At 47.5% G+C, this 16,543-nt stretch overlaps 1 protein-coding gene across 3 annotated transcripts in view; it reads right to left on the bottom strand.

Moving 5' to 3' along the window:
- The window catches only part of ARHGEF7 (Rho guanine nucleotide exchange factor 7), a 131,464-nt gene extending 128,198 nt beyond the window's left edge, over window positions 1–3,266 (bottom strand). Inside the window, exon 1 of one of the 3 annotated variants that reach the window (XM_069878394.1) lies at window positions 3,036–3,266. In XM_069878394.1, coding sequence (XP_069734495.1) covers window positions 3,036–3,200 — 165 coding nt within the window. In that variant the 5' untranslated portion in view covers window positions 3,201–3,266. The remainder of the gene's footprint in view (window positions 1–3,035) is intronic. The other 2 variants (XM_069878402.1, XM_069878418.1) reach the window with 2 other exon arrangements.
- Between the last annotated feature and the right edge of the window lie 13,277 nt (window positions 3,267–16,543).

The following is a 16,543-nucleotide window of genomic DNA, read 5'->3' on the forward strand; positions in this document are numbered from 1 at the left end:
AAAGTGTCTGCTGATGTCAGACACTTACAGCAAGTTATGATCTAAAATAATTTTAAGAACTGTATCTGTCTGCATCTGTGGGACAAACCTTGTATCTCAGACTCCAAAAATCTCCAGTTTGAACTGAAGGCTTTCAGGACAAATAAGGAATAAATGGGCTCATATTTAAAACGCACTGGGTATAAAAAAATATGACAGAATGAAGAGCAATAGCAAAAAAGACATCGGAAAAAAAAATGTAATACAGGGAAGGATAGAAATTTTATATGTTTTTAACAAACAAATAAAACGAAAAGTATTATGGAAATAGCTCAGCATGAAACAAGTATGTGGTGTATAGTCTGAGGCTATAGAAAAAGAACATTCACAAAGTTGCATGAGAAAATGAGTCGATGAGTCAGACACATCTATGAATTAAGAAGTGCAGTGTGAAATGCCCACAAAAATAAGTACAGCTCCCCTCAGAAAAAAAAATAATAATTTTTTAAAAAGTTATTTCTCCCCGGACTTTAAGCCAAAACTGGAGGTGACGCATTAGGTCAGCAGGGACCTCTGGAAGCCGCCCATCCCAGCACCCTGGTCGACATGGAGCGACCTTGGGGAGGTGGGAGGCTGTGAAGCGCCCACTTTCCTCCCACCCCGGTTACCTTCCCACCTGCTGCAAACCCCGCACCTCCACACCATGAGGTCCATGATAAGCCTCCCCAACAGCTCCTCGCATGCCCAGCTGGGTGAAGGGTAGGCTGTGAGGGAGCTGTGCCCCTCTGCGAGCCCCCCTCAGGGTGTGGGTGCCATAACAGGACCCCCTGACCAAACATCACAGCTATTTGCTTCTCTGACACTGAAAGAGAAAAGCTCACAGAGCCATCACTAGTCACGTCATGCGCAGAGAAGCACGTTAAGCTGGGAAACACTATTTCAACACTTATTCCTGTCATACTCCTTTATTTATTTTGTTGTTCAGTAGCGCCCGTTTCCCAAATTGAGTTCAGGACCCTGTTTTACTCGGCTTGACCTCCGCACCAGGGGAAAGCTTCTGCAGGGCATTTTGAAGAGATCTCAGACCTCCTGGAGAGGCAGGGTGGGACGAGCTGCCAAGACCCTCATTGGGCTTGGTGCCACCAGGCAAGAAAGTCTGGAGGCAAAGGCAGAGCCTGCCCAAGCGGGTGGGCAGCCAGGCCAGGGTCCCCACAGGGAGTGGGTCCCTGCCCTCAGCCCCACATCACATCCGTCACCTCGAACAGGAGAGCAGGACGTTTACCTAGAGCCACTGCTGGGCAGCAGCTTGTGCCTCATGTACCACGGCCATAAAGCCACAGCACCTCAGGAGCGGACTCGTGTCCTCTTCAGCCCTATTACACAAAGAGCCGCTTCTGGGGAAATGGTGCTGGAGAAAGCTGGTGGCAGCAGCAGTGGCTTCAGCTCCCCCAACAAGCTGCACCAGACAGTGTGGTCGACCCTAAATTACCCACACTGCTGCCAACGCTTCCATCATCACTACACGCCACTCTCATCACTTCAGTCGCCCATGGATAGCACCGTGGGCTCCTCTGGGGTTCCTGTATCCCCGCACTGTCTCCTAGATTTGTTTGTGAGGGCAGGGGGGCAGGAATGACCTACAACATCCAGTCAAGCAAGACTCCAATCCAGGGCAACACTCCAGTACAACACAAACCAGCAACAACCCTGTTGGGTGCAAACTCAGTTGTGGATGCCCCATCCCTGGAGGTGTTGAAGGCCAGGTTGGATGGCGCAGCCTGATCTAGTGGGACGTGTCCCTGCCCACCGCAGGGGGGTTGGAACTAGATGATCTTTAAGGTCCTTTCCAACTCTAACTATCCTATGATTCTATGAAACCGAAGAACTGAAGGGAGACAGCCCAGTCCAATGCCCAAGCAAGCCCAAAGCCCTGGTTTTCAGCTCAGCGGGACAGCCGGCTACTTCCAAATGAGCCACAAAGGTAACAAAAGCCCGTTGTCAGCACGCTCCAACGCGTGGTCTGCCAACTGCAAAAGGCAAAATGGATGGTGTTATTTTCAAGCCAAGAGTTTTCCCATCGGCACAGCAGATGACCTTCACCCATCTTCTCCTCCCCACCTTGCTCTGGCTTCCAAGGAAAGTTTTACTGATATGCGGGATCCGTTGTCGGACGCCAAGTGGGATGAAGGCACCATCCCAAGTGTCCAAGGGCACCATCCCAAGGGTCCAAGGGCTCCATCCCAAGTGTCCCAGGGACCCATCCCAAGCGTCCCAGGGCACCATCCCAAGCGTCCAAGAGCATCATCCCAAGCGTCCAAGGATCCTATCCCAAGGGTCCCGGGGCCCCATCCCAAGAATCCAAGGACCCCATCCCAAGGGTCCCGGGGCCCCATCCCAAGGGTCCAAGGGCACCATCCCAAGTGTCTAAGAGCATCGTCCCAAGTGTCCAAGGGCCCCATCCCAAGCGTCCAAGGGTATCATCCCAAGTGTCCAAGGACCCCATCCCAAGGGTCCCAGGGCCCCATCCCAAGGCTCCAAGGACCCCATCCCAAGTGTCCCAGGGCCCCATCCCAAGTGTCGGGGCGCAGCGACAGGACCTGAAGCCTCCTCTCCGGCCGAGCTACGTTGGGAATCACGCACTCACGCACCACGCAGAAAAGTTAACCTGCCAGAGCGCATTTTCTTCCAACGCGACGCAGGATACAGCTCCGACGCATTTTTTTCCAGCCCGAGAGGGACGAGGTTTCTTTCCCCCCACGGGCACCGGGGCGCTAACAGCCCCACTCGGCGCTGTTAGAGCCTCCAAGCAAACTCGGCGCCCACCGCGGCGGCTCCTTCGGGGCGAGCCCAGACAACTTCGGGGCTCCCGGCGCGGTCCGTACGCCTCCCCCTTCCCGAAGAGAGCCCACCCGGCCTCTCCAGCCTTATTTTTTCCCCATTTTTCGGTGCCAAAGGCGCTGCCGGGGGCAGCTGCTCCACGCAGCCTCCCTCCCTCCCTCCCCGCGGCCGCACAAAGGGATGCGGGGTCGGGGCGGGGGGGGGGGGGGGGCGCTTACTTTGTCGATGGTTCCCGGGAGGAGGCGGTCGAGCAGGCGGCAGAGCACCACGCCGTCCTTCAGGGAGGACTGGAGGAAGCCCTCGGGGTCGGACACGGTCTTCTTGGGCGACTCCAGCACGCCCAGGGCGATCAGCCACGTAACGGTCTGCTCGGCCGAGCTCATGGCGGCGGCGGGCGGGGGTCGCCCCGCGCCTCGCGCGGGTTTTGCGCCTCCCCCGCTCGCTCCGGCGCGGATGGCGGCGCCGACACCGGCACACGCGGCCGCCCCCGCCCCGCCCCCATGACATCACCGCGCCGGCGGACCCCGCACCCCCCCCCCACCCCGCATCCCCTCCCCGTCCCCTCACCTCTCCCCGCATCTCCCCACATCCCCTCCGCACCGCGCCCTGCAGCCCCCCCCGCGCCCCCCCCCGCATCCCTTGCTCCGCACCGCGCGTCCCCCGCGTCCCACCCGCACCCTGCATCCCCCCTGCATCCCCGCACCATCCCCGCGCCGCGCTCCGCATCCCCCCCCCCGCACCCTGCATCCCCCCATCCCTACGCCGAGGCCTTCCTTCCCCCTGCTCCGCGCCCGCATTCCCCCCGCGTCCTCCCCGCATCCCCCGCGCCGCGCCCCGCGTCCTCCCTGCACCTCCTCGCGCCGCGCCCTGCATCCCTCCCGCATCCCTGCGCCGCGCCCTGCATCCGCCTCGCACCCCCGCACCGCACCCCGCATCCCCCCGCCTGGCTCCCCGAATGCCCCGCACAACCCCCCATCCGCTGCGCCGCACTCCGCATCTCCCGCAACTCGCCCTGCATCCCCCTCATCTCCCCGCATCCCCTCCGCATCGCATCCTGCATCCCCTGCATCCCCCGCACCGCGTTCCGCATGACCCCGCATCCCCTCCGCATCCCCCCGCCATCCCTGCACCGCGCCCTGCATCCCCCAGTATCCCCGCTCATCTTCCCACATCCCCTCCGCATCGCACTCTGCATCCCCCCCGCATCCCCCCGCGTCTCATCCTGTATCCCCCGCGCTGCGCGCTGCATCCCCCCGCATCCCCCTCGCAAACCCCGCACCACGCCCTGCATCCCCTCCGCATCCTCTCACATCCCCTCTCATCCCCCCGCACCGCGCCCTGTATCCCCCACATCCTCGCGCTGCGCCCCGCATCCCCTCCTGCATCCCCCCCGCATCTCCCGCATCTCGCTCTGCATCCCCTCCGCGCCCCCCCCCCCATCTCCCCGCACCCCCCGCTCCGCGCCCCGCGTCCCCCCCGCGTTGGGGCGGGGGGCGGCTGCCCCCTAGCGGGCGGCGGGAGGAGGAGCTGCGGGCGGGACCCCCGGCGGGGCTGAGGGCGGCGGGTTTCGCGGAGCCGCAGGGTCCGTCCCAGCGCGGGACCCCGCAGAGCAGCCGCTCCAGCCCCGCTGCTCCCAACCCTCGCGGCCCCGGAGGCCTCCAGGGAGGGCGCGGGGCCGCGTTCCTCTGCCGGCTGAGCCCGTTTGCACCGTTTTCGCCTTTGCTCGCCGTCCCCACGAGCGAGGAATCCCCTTAGGAAGCCTTGTCCCAGCTGCTGGATCCCCGGCTCATAGAATCATAGAATCACTAGGTTGGAAAAAACCCACTGGATCATCGAGTCCAACCATCCCTATCCTGCCACGACACCTGTGGCTCACCCTGCGGCTCCCACCAGCTCCCACCCGCGTGGTCGGGAAGCCAGAGTAAACACTCAGAAGGACCAAGAAGCCCACCCTGAAACAGAGCGGTGAAGGCATTCCTGTGCTTTTTACTCTGGCAAAGCCCGTTCCTCAAGACTTTCCTTGGACAGCACCTCACCAGACTGCTTGGACAGGACGCTACAAGACTTTGGACAAGACACTACAGGACTTTGCTTGGACAGGACACTATGTGCAATCACTACTATTTTGCTAAGACCTGGGATGGGCTTCCCAGGGCCTCTGTGTTGCCAACAGCCTCCCTGGTGCAGCGCGCATGCCGGAGAGGTGATGCTCGGGCTCTCTGTTCCCCTAGCAACACGCATGACCCCCTCGAGGGGCACAGCCACCTTCAAAGTAGTGTTAGAGCAGGGACTCAAGCCTCAAGCTCCGCCAGGGGAGGTTTAGGCTGGACATTAGGAAAAAATTTTTCACAGAAAGGGTCATTGGGCACTGGAACAGGCTGCCCAGGGAGGTGGTTGAGTCACCTTCCCTGGAGGTGTTTAAGGCACGGGTGGACGAGGTGCTAAGGGTCATGGTTTAGTGATTGATAGGAATGGTTGGACTCGATGATCCGGTGGGTCTCTTCCAACCTGGTTATTCTATGATTCTATGACTGCCAACTCAGAACTCAGGTCTCTGGTTCTGCTTCCAGCCTTACTTGTCATGGCCCCAGAGCAGCCTCTCTGGCAGGTTCTTCTGGTCCAGAGTCCCCTCCTGAACTCTGGGCCAACCCTTGTGCTTCTCAGAAACACAGAGATGCCTTTGGATTTGAGATGAGATAATCTAACTTCAACATTCAATGTCCTTCTAATCTGCAGTAGAAGCAGATTTTCTCAAACTCTGATGCCTGAGGGTGTGATGCTGCCTCCAAACTTTGTTAGCATCAACAATCTGAAACTTTGTCTTTGCTTTCACCCCTTCTATATGTATTTTGAGCAGCAGCTTCCTACGCAATAGCTGCTTAGCCACGACCACCACAAATGTGGTTATTTTTTGACATCAGAACCCCATGTGGATGGTCTACTTGGCAACCTCTGAAAGAAGCCACAGGTAGGAGAAGCCTTTCCAAATCTTTAGAAGAAAGAAGCGGAAGTGCTCAAAAAATTTAGGAGCAGCCCAGTCCCTTCCTGGCTTCCTTACTTGTCAGACTTTCCCCTACAAGGTTTTTACTGCAGACCACCCGAAACCCTCTGCTGTGCTCCCTCGTTTTATCCTTTCCTCCTGTGCGCCTCAGGATTGATCATTTATACCGCAAGCTCATAGGATGGTTATTTTGCATCTGCACCATCCAGCAAGTGGAACCCAAGCCATGGTGGGAGTTTTGAAGTAGGGCAAACAATGAAATACATGATTGTTGCAAATCTGCCCTCCTCCTTCTTCTTTGTTTCACAATTAAAGCTGTTCTGATTATCTTCTGTCCTGACTTGGATGTCGCTTCTGCTTCTAAACCATAAACCAATATCTTTATTTAAGCACCCATCTTGATAAGTTTTAATCAATCTACACTCTTTCTGAAAGCATCAAGAGGCATGATTTGAACCGCTTTTTTTTTCTGCAAAACCTTTTAAATATATACAAAACTGAAAAAGTAATTTTGGTACTGACTCTTATAAATAAAGGATAGATATGGAGCGCGTACGTAGGTTCAGGCAACTTCCAGGTCTTAAATCTCTTTACACAAGCGAAGAGATTTTTGTGTGTTAATTTTGTATGTTTGTTTGTTTGCTTGTTTAATAACATCTGCACCCTTTTTTGAACAAGAAAGAAAGAAACATTCTATGAAATATGTCATTTGGCTTTGGCAGACATCTAGTAGATTTAGTAGCACGTGATTTTTCATAAAGAAAGATTAAGCAGTTGCCAAATTATTTGGCCTTTCCCATGCTTTTGTTATATTCTTACAAGAAGTTACTAAGGAAACCAGGTAGGCACAAGGTAGAAGGCAAATTTCTGCCATGGATTAGAAAGTGGTTGAAAGACAAAGCAGCAGGAATAAATTGTCAGTTTTCAATTTGACCATAAAGCTGCCAGTAGAGATACCTCCTCTGTTCTGTGCTATAAATTAACCGAGATCACCAGGAGGCAATTGTACTTCTGTAGGTTTGATTTAGTCTTTTACCCTGAGCAACAGGTTTTAGAGGAGGGAGAGCAGGAGAGGACGAAAAACAGGAGGTAGAGAAAGCTGCTGCTTCATTGTGTTCTCTCATTTGCCTTTTTACGTTTTCAGCTGTTGCTACTTCATCTGCCTGATGCCAGAGCAGCGATGAGATGCTTTGGCTGGATACACGACTCCCTGCTTACCCTGCGCCAAACCAAGGTCAGCGTTTCAACAGGGAGAAGACTTAACTAAATATCAGTCCGGCCTGAACAGAAATTGTCTTGACAGTCTGTAATTAGCTATATAGGGGTCACAGTGAATCAATCACTGTGCTGGAATTCCCATGCTATATGTAATTAGCTGTGTAGTTTTAGCCCCGGGACGTTTACATCTCTCTAAGTAAAAACCTCACCCCAACAACACAACACTTCTGTATTAAACTCAGAGATACATTTTCATGGCTAGTTAAACCTACCTTTCAGAAGTATCTTAAGACTTGTAGGGGAGCTCATCTTTTGCAGTTACTGAAACCAGCGATCAGAAGCCCAACATCACCAGCTCTCTCTGCTATTGATTGACTACTTGCCAGCTGAAGGTATCAGTTAAAATCTATGCACCAAAGATGTTGGTGAACTCAGGAAGGCAGGTCCATGAGCTGCCTGGCTCTGGCACAGGTGGTGTTGGAAAAAAAAAAAAGAAAAAGAACCAATCATTTCTATCTTCCAAGTTTTTAATACGCAGATACAAAATTTCTGGTTCTGAGAGGCCTGTCAGTTAGGGATAAATAAATGAGTGTCATGCAGAGTGCAGCTAAAATGCTGATGCAGAAGCACAAATATGGGACTCTCGGAGCAGGTGTTTGCCAAAGGGCCACAGCAGTGTGACACTCGGGGCTGCAGCGCTCATCTCCGGGACAGCACGATGGGTGGCCAGGCAGACTTGGGCTTCTCACAGGATGCAGCATGCTGAATGCAGAAATGTCCAAGCCAGTCTCAAAGAGAAAAAAAGCAAAGGGCAAAGTGTTTCTAAGCTGCTTTCTTTCTCCTTGAATCCTGTGTTCAGTTCTGGGCCCCTCACCGCAAGAAGGATGTTGAGGCTCTGGAGCGAGTCCAGAGAAGAACAACGAGGCTGGTGAAGGGGCTGGAGAACAGGCCTTATGAGGAGCAGCTGAGAGAGCTGGGGTTGTTTAGCCTGGAGAAGAGGAGGCTGAGGGGAGACCTCATTGCTCTCTATAACTACCTGAAAGGAGGTTGTAGAGAGGAGGGTGATGGCCTCTTCTCCCAAGTGACAGGGGACAGGACAAGAGGGAATGGCCTCAAGCTCCACCAGGGCAGGTTTAGGCTGGGTATTAGGAAAACATTTTTCACAGAAAGAGTCCTTGGGCACTGGAACAGGCTGCCCAGGGAGGTGGTTGAGTCACCTTCCCTGGAGGTGTTTAAGGCACGGGTGGACGAGGTGCTGAGGGGCATGGTTTAGCGATTGATAGGAATGGTTGGACTCAATGGTCTGGTGGGTCTCTTCCAACCTGGTGATTCTGTGATTCTATGATTCTATGGGGGCTGCAGGCACCTGAGGGAAATCAGGGGTGCTGAGCTTGGTTAGGGCTTTCACCTGGGAGAGAGATGTCTCAGAGCTTAACTTCCTCATTTGTTTCCCCTGCACTATGATTTCACATCTCTCAGGCCTCTACCCTGCCTGCTCTACTGTTTCCTGGGCAAGTGCCTTTCATGTCTGTTCTAAAACAGAAATACTGTCAACACGTCTTTACTTCAAATCAATGCAGCCTATTGACACCATGCTCTGATCGAGCTCAGAGCCCAGGATGCTGCCAGATCCTTAGCGATTTTCGTCTCAGCAGCCAAATTTTTTGTTAATGGCTGCTTCATTTGCCAGGACAACTGAGACAATTCTGTGTGTTATAAGCTTTATTGCAATGGTCGGTGCTTTTGTATCCTTTGCCCTGGTTATGATCTTTAGATGGTAATATCTACAGAGTCCCCTGGCAAGTCTGCGACAGCCCAAAATGTAGCTGTGCTTCTGCGCTCCCGAGAGCGTCGGTTCAACAGCTACACTGCCTTTGTCTTCTACACGCAGTTCAGGATAAGGACATTGATTTGCTACATTCTTTATACTTCCAGAAACCAATAATAAGCATCTCCGCTTTAGGCAGAGATGAATATAAAACGACAGTCCTTGCCGTGAAGGGCTTAGCTTAAATCACAGATGACAGAAGATGACGGATAGACCTGAGAAAGGAAGAAATTAAGAAGGACAATGGGCAGCAGTGCAGTCACACGTAGGCTCTCTCCACGGAAAGACATCTATTTTAATTGCCATTTTGAAAGTTTTATTCACACTTAATGAGGGCTGAGAAAGACATGAAAGACAGGAATTGAACGGCCAGAAATCAAAACGGCTAAAATGACTGACAACGTTTTGAATTTAAACATACCAAAAAAAAAAGCAGCTGAGATTTTCTGAGTTTTTTTAACATATGAACGCTGATTGAGTAGTACTGGTCAATTTTTGCTCTCCATTTTGTTAGCGTAAAGTCCTTTTTTAACATTGCAGGCCAGGCAGAAGCAAATCAGTGGTTCCCTCGGGGAAAGTCTTGGGGGAGGGGAGTTGGCAGTGAGCTCCACCATTTCGGGGCCGCCACAGAGAAAGCTGTGTCTTGTAAGCTGAAATATCAGACGCAGATCCCCAGCTGGTGGGAGCTGTCACGGCTCCCTTGAAGTTGATGAATCTGTGACATTTTTTAAGCAGCAAGCTCTAAAACTTTTGCAATGAACTCTGATTACAGAGGACTGACGTGACCATCCATAAAAAGGGAAAATTAGATTCTAGGATGTATCTGATGAAGAATTTTGAGTAGAGTAAAGGTAAGAAAGAATATTACAGCATCATTAGTATAATCTCATTTGGAGTATAGCACAGAGACTTGGACACTCATGTTCCAGAAAAATTAAATCACTAAGAAAAAGAGCCATTAGAAGACTGACAGTGATCTTGTGGAAGCTTGGTTTGTTTGCCCTGGCAAAACAAAGCCTGAGAAAGGGGACAGGAGGGCTGTCTATAACTCCATCAGTAGGTAAATATCACAGATAGACAGGCAAAAAGCTATTTCAGTTAAGGACAATGCTAGCAGAAGGACAAATGGATATAAACAGATCCTGAATAAATTTATGCTGGAAATCAGAAAAAGAAATTTGATTCTTCTAGCCATAAGGATCTTCAATGCTGATAAGAATTAGTGGAGCAAATAAAATAACCCAACCATTTTTAAAGGGGAGTGAATGAGCAGGTTAAAATGATTATATGACTTGACTGCAGTAGGAAGGACTGGACTTCACCCAGGCTCTGTTCCTCTGCAGACTTTGCCTACCAGAATCAAAGTGGGCCAAACATTCATCATGATGGATAAGGTTTAGTGAGAGAAGTCAAATAAGCAGAACCACAGTCAAAGCCTCTCTCACTCAGAGTGAATGCTAATGACACTCTTTCATTGCTGCATGGACAATTCACTTAGCAAACTCGGTTAGTGGAAGAAAATCCTCTTCTCTGAGATGTAGGGTTGGAAGCTACACATGGCGACTCTTGGATGTATTTTGTAGAGTCCTTTTCTGTTCATATTTTTCATTTCTGTAAAACTATGCCTCTTTTGTTTTGAAACACGCAGCCATTGCCAGGGTGAAGCAGCATCCTGCTACTGGTGTGAATAGCCTGTCCTCTGCTCTACTCTAAAGCCCTTGGCAGCAGACAGACAGTTTTCAAGACGTTTCTGAAGTACAGGAGGATGTAAGGACAGAACATGGGATGGAAGAGGGGAGAACACAGAGGTGCTAGAGGCTCTTTGTTAATGCATTGAGCGGGAGCAACAAAATGTACAATTCTCCCATCAGCGCATTTGTGATAATATTTCCACACTTTATTCCCAGTGCAAATCATGAGAACAGAGGAAGAGGACCAAACAGGTAATTTGATAGGGTTGGTTAGTTGGTGAGGCTTGCAAGAGGATTCTTGTTCACAGTTGTATGAGTGAGCAACATACTGGGTCGGTCCCTATTCACATGGGAAATCACTGTCTTCCTGTGGCACAGCAAGTGTTACCATCTGCTGGGTCACCCTCACAATTTTTTTTTTTTGGGGGGGGGGGGGAAGGGTTGCACTCACCCGTAATGACAGCAGGGCATGTTCAGGGGAGGGTTTTGGGAACCCGCTCCCTCTGGCACACGGCCAGAGCCCCAGCCTAGCAAGCAGCAAGGCTCAGTGTAACGTCTATCAGCTTGACCAAGCTTTCAAGTGCTCTCTTGACTATTTTTGCAGCAGACCATGTGAGTTGATGGAGCTTTTATTTTTAGTCCTACAGTAGAATTTGTTGACTTTGTCTATTTCCTATGCGGTAGATATTGAAGTGCCAAGGTGATAGAAGCCTTTTAATGATCCATCAATAAATGTTACAGTCAATAAATGTTACAGTCAATAAATGTCACCATCTGCCTTACAGTTAGCATCTGGACCCTTCCAGCCCTCATGATCCAATATTTATATTATATCCAATTAGGTTATAGACCTTTGTGTCATCACTGGTTCACTTCAGATTTACTTCTGACACTCCCAGTCAGCAGTAACATATTATCCAAGAGCTCCTTCTGAAGGAAACCAAATACTAAATGAACTCTTCCAGCACAAGCCCTGCTGAAGGCTTATCTAACCTACGGGAGCTTTACCTTCCTAGATTAAAGGGTTCACATAGGTGCCAGGTACCAAGAGGAGGGCAGGGGGTCAGCGGGTGAAGCTGCTCACTGCCTCATCAGACAGGACTCACGAAAGGCAGTAACTCAAATCTTGAGCATTGATGCAGAATCTCTGGGCACCTCTGGCTGCTCTCTTTTTTGCCAATCAAAATTGCAGCCACTCAGCAAACGGATTATGGTGACAGCTATTCAGCTCAGCCCCTCTGCCTTTTTCTCTTTAAGGTCCCAGTGTTTAAGAACCCCAGCCTTGCCTATTTTTTTCCTTGGCTTTTATAATCCTGTTTGCAGTGATTATTGCTTTCAGTGCTCTTAATTTTGTCCAAGCAAAACTACAAGGCGGGCTCTGATAAACTGGTAATCACTTGACAGGCAGCTTACCAAACAAGGTCTTCCAGAGGCCTTGAATCCTAAAGACGTAAAACTTTGTAAAAGCCAAGGTGCGCACACAGAGCCACACTCCAGCTCATCAGACAGGAGGAATAAGAGAGTCACTGACATACTGGATTTCCTAGAATTCCCAGGTTTAGGTGACATCATCACTTAGCAAACAAACCATCTATAAGGTTTGCCCTCACATGCCATATGCCGTATTTTCCTATGTCATATTCTCTTGGCATATTTCAGGTGCAATTCCACTGAAGTTATTACCCTATATAAATATGTCCCTGTAAGGAGAGTGTCAGGCTTTATTGCTCGGCGGCCTTGTGTTAAACCTCATATTTCCAACAAAGTAATGGGATTATAAAGCATTGTAAGGAACCTGGGCTGAAGTCTGAAATTTTTGTCACCGTTGTCCATGTTTCCTGTGCTCCCAATGGCGAGTTTCTATATTTGTGTAAAGTATATTTTGAAAGGCAGTCATTGCTTCTGCATCTCTCAGCCAGTGTCCAGAAGGTGCATTCTAGCTTCTTATCAGATATGGCTACAAATGGGAAAGACATTGCATAGGTAAGATAACATCTGTTAAAATTAAGGAAAATAAGTTTTTCAGTGTTTACCTTGGGTTTTCTAGGGTGCCTTCAAAGCACTGCAGTTCTCTATATTTTCAGCATGCTACATGTGATGAGTTGATGTGATGATACTTATAAGTCAATATTCCATTAATCAGTAACTGATACAATGGATTGATTCTATATTAGTTACTTTTCAATCTGGAGTGCGTTCAGTCCCTTATCTATTAATAATTTTTATCTGATCAGTGAAACAGACCATGACAAAAGCTGTGTAAGAAAGCTTCCTTCTTTACTAATTAGACTAGACTTGGAAACCAGAGGCTTTCCTGGGAGCATTGCCTATTTTCCTCATAATTATTTGCATATTCAGTTCAGGAGCAAAACAAGTCTACAGTTGTTCAGTTCAGAAATGAAAAGCTTTTTATCATTTATGTTGGTCAGAAAAAAACTTGTGCAATCGCAACATCAATGCCAAATAGCGCTAAAACAGTACTATCTGCACTAATTTAGGATTAGGAAGTGCGTTAAACAATAACTTAAGCAGTAAAGAACATTAAGGGAAGGAAACTGGCTGGAGACATTGTTTAACATATCCTTGTTAGTACAAGGAAGAATTTTTCCACTGCTCAACATGTAAATTACATTCACCACCTAATTGCACCAATTGAGGCAATCTGAGGTAGTTTAACATTTGGAACTGTTTTGTAACCAATTTATATTTGACGTGTAACTCACAAAAGTATTGACATCATCTTTAAATTTAATAATATGGGTGTAGTCAGGCCTAAATGTGAGCCTCTATCTTTGATTTTTGATGTAACTCCTGCACACAGAGCTCCTCAAATGCTGCTTGGCTGTGCTGCTGTGGATTGAATGTCATGGCTTAATGCCACTGGGATTAAACAGCATGACCAAAATAAGTACAGCTAGCTATTTAACCTTTCATATATATATATAAAGAAATGAGACAAAGCCTGCAAAAAATGGCAGGGTGGTGTTAAAAAAAAAAAGTCTGAAATTGAACGTAGTCCTTGCAGTTCAAACCCACATGGTTTTCTCATCATTTCATCCCATTCAAACTCACTGGACTGCCAGGACCAGTAATGATCAGTTCAAGCAAATTCTCACTAAATGACTAGTAGATTTACATGAGAAAGGTGTGATGAAAAAAATTCAAAGCCCACTTCTGGCTCTTTTCCTATCCTTAATTTCAGTACAAAATAGAGGTAAAGTGCTGTTTAAAACATGAAATATGCAATCTCATAGTATCTTTTATTCAAAAGACATCGTTGCAGCAGGCAAATTTCACCTATAGCAACTTCTGCCTGCAACATCTGTAGACAAGAATAAACCCTTCTATTAGATTTGTAGCTAAATAACATCTAAAACACCCTGGGTTTTTTTTTAGTTTTCCAGGCTGTGGAGTTGATCATTGAAATCTGTACAGAATTAGTACAGACACAGAAGGCACACTTTTACTGGGACTACTTTGTCTTTTATTTGAAGCTCAGACAACTCAACCAATATGGCACAGAAGAGCCTGAGCCGTGGGAAAGCAGATCTTTCACAAATGGGCTCCCCTGTATCAGTTTCAACTTCTTGTTCTTGACATTAAAGCTGTTCAGAAGTTAACTTCAAGCTTGGGTTGTTTTCTAAACCAGCTAGGAGAAAAATCCAATCAGCCACTGTCATGCCTGTATGATTTCACTCCTTTTGCTCAAACCAACATAAAAATAGGTTTTCTGAACATATCTTCCATACAGACATGAAATATTTCAAGAGAAAAAGAAAGCGTTGCTGTTTCCTGTCATTCTTAACGTTCCAAAATGGCAAATGAAAAGTCAGAGACATTACCCACTGCTGCTATTTCCTTAAAAGTGGAACTGGACTGTTGACCAGCTCCGGTAAGGGAGCACCCCTCTGAACCTGCGCTTAGCACCTTTCTAGGAAGGATGCTTCTCTTTTAGTATAGAATACTCACCATATAACACCATACACCATTGCGCTGTCCTGCCGTGTAGAGACTGGATCCAGGGACTCACCTGGGTGTGGAGGAAGTACAAAATGATGAGAGAAACACCAATACAGGACGATGGTACCTTTTCCAGGCTCCTTACCTCATTCTGCTGAATACCATTTTTATTTTTCCCAAATTAAAAGATCATGGAGAGAACTCCAAGGGGAACTTCATAGGGATTTTCCTTCCTTACTCTCTCCTTTTGATTTTAATGCATGAAAAAATAATTCATGTCCAGGGAAAAATTACTCTGAATCTCTCTGGATTTTGAATATTGATTTAAATAAAGGTTGATCTTTACACAGAAATTGCAACAACATATTAATTTAATAAATGCAACACTATATTTGGACCTGAGCTAAAAATTCGGCATACATAACAAATAAGCATTGGAAATAACGAAGTAATGAATTCTGCAATTACTCAAGGTCTTTATTTATGCTCTTTCAGCTTGTCTCTATTCCTTCAAAGGCTTAGGCCTTTGAAGACTCCAGCTGGTGAGAATTATGAATTAAGTAGTCCAACATCATATATTCTTACTTAAGCATTACACGAAAACACTCTGTAATGCATTTGACTTAAGCAACACTAGCCATAGATTGACCCCACAATTTTTATTCAGTCCTTAATAAATACTTTGAGACCTTTGATTGAACAACTGTAAGAGCAGATCTTCTATAGTAGTAATGAAAGATAATTAAATATTGGTTGACAAAGTTGGATTGTCTTATTCACATGGAAAAGGACTTCACTCCTCCAAAAGACACAGCAGGACTATTTGAGGAGCAGCTATTATTCTATACAATAACAATATCAAAATTTGAGCCCAAGACATTTGTATTTAATACACTGTTTGTAAGTTTTAACTTGCAAAGCACAAGACAGATTATTTCCTTTATTTTAAAGTACATTTTAGGGATGTATTTATTAAACAGTATAGGTCTGTCTGAAATACACATATATATAAAATAGCCTAATGAAAGAGAAATGATGACCTGTAAGCCTGCAAAGCTGGATATAATTTAGCTCAAAACTCAGAAAAAATAAGCAAACAAACTCTGAAAGAATTTATCTTTTTGTAGTTAAATATTGTTCTTCCACTAGGTTTGTAAACACTAAAATCTCACGTAAGTCAATATAGCTTCAACAAAGACATTTAATTGTTACTGTAAATTACAGCTGTATGTATTTTGTTCAACATTTCCAGCCAAGAAAAATCTTCTTTCAAGTCAGAGGACCTAAAAATAAGATGACTGTCAAGAAATATTCAGTGTTAGATCATGAACTTTGACACTGCTCTTAGTCATAAGCCTAAGAATAATTAAAAAAAACCCTACGTGCTACAACTGTGTTTCCTGCAACATATGTTCATGATTGAGGTATTTCACTAGCACAGGATGTGCTCAGATGAAACGGAAACTGCCCCTCCATAACAGCCAGTTGAGCTCCCAAAATAAAATATAAATGAGTTTGCCGACCACAGCGTGATTAAGCCTCAGCTTTCTATTCAGGCAGGGAGGTATTAATACACTAACAGTAGGAATGTGGCAAATAATCTGAAACATATTATAGAAGAAAATGAGATCCACAGGCAGCTATTGCTTTAAAGGCTTTAGATGATGCAAGCCTGAAAATGGATCTATGTCCAGCATGGTCATTAGTTGTCATGATTTGTTTAAAGACACAAGAAGGTATGTGGCACTGGTAGCGCAAATGAGTGAAATAAACTATTTGAGAGAGGCATTCAAATTGATGCTAACTCTAAGTAAAAGTTACACGCATGGAGGGGCTCCATCTAGAGTAGCGCATCCCATCCTGGGCTCTCCAGCACTAGAGAATTGCTCACCAGCACTAGAGACTTGCTCACCATCTGGTGCCATCCAGTGCAGGGCCACAAAAAGAGTCCACAGGCTGAAGGACACCCCACGAATCAAGAGTCTGAGAAAGTTGTGTTTGCTCAGCCTGAGAAAGGTGGAGCCTGAG

Source organism: Phaenicophaeus curvirostris, chromosome 1, assembly GCF_032191515.1.
Source record: "Phaenicophaeus curvirostris isolate KB17595 chromosome 1, BPBGC_Pcur_1.0, whole genome shotgun sequence".
Lineage (NCBI taxonomy): Eukaryota > Metazoa > Chordata > Aves > Cuculiformes > Cuculidae > Phaenicophaeus > Phaenicophaeus curvirostris.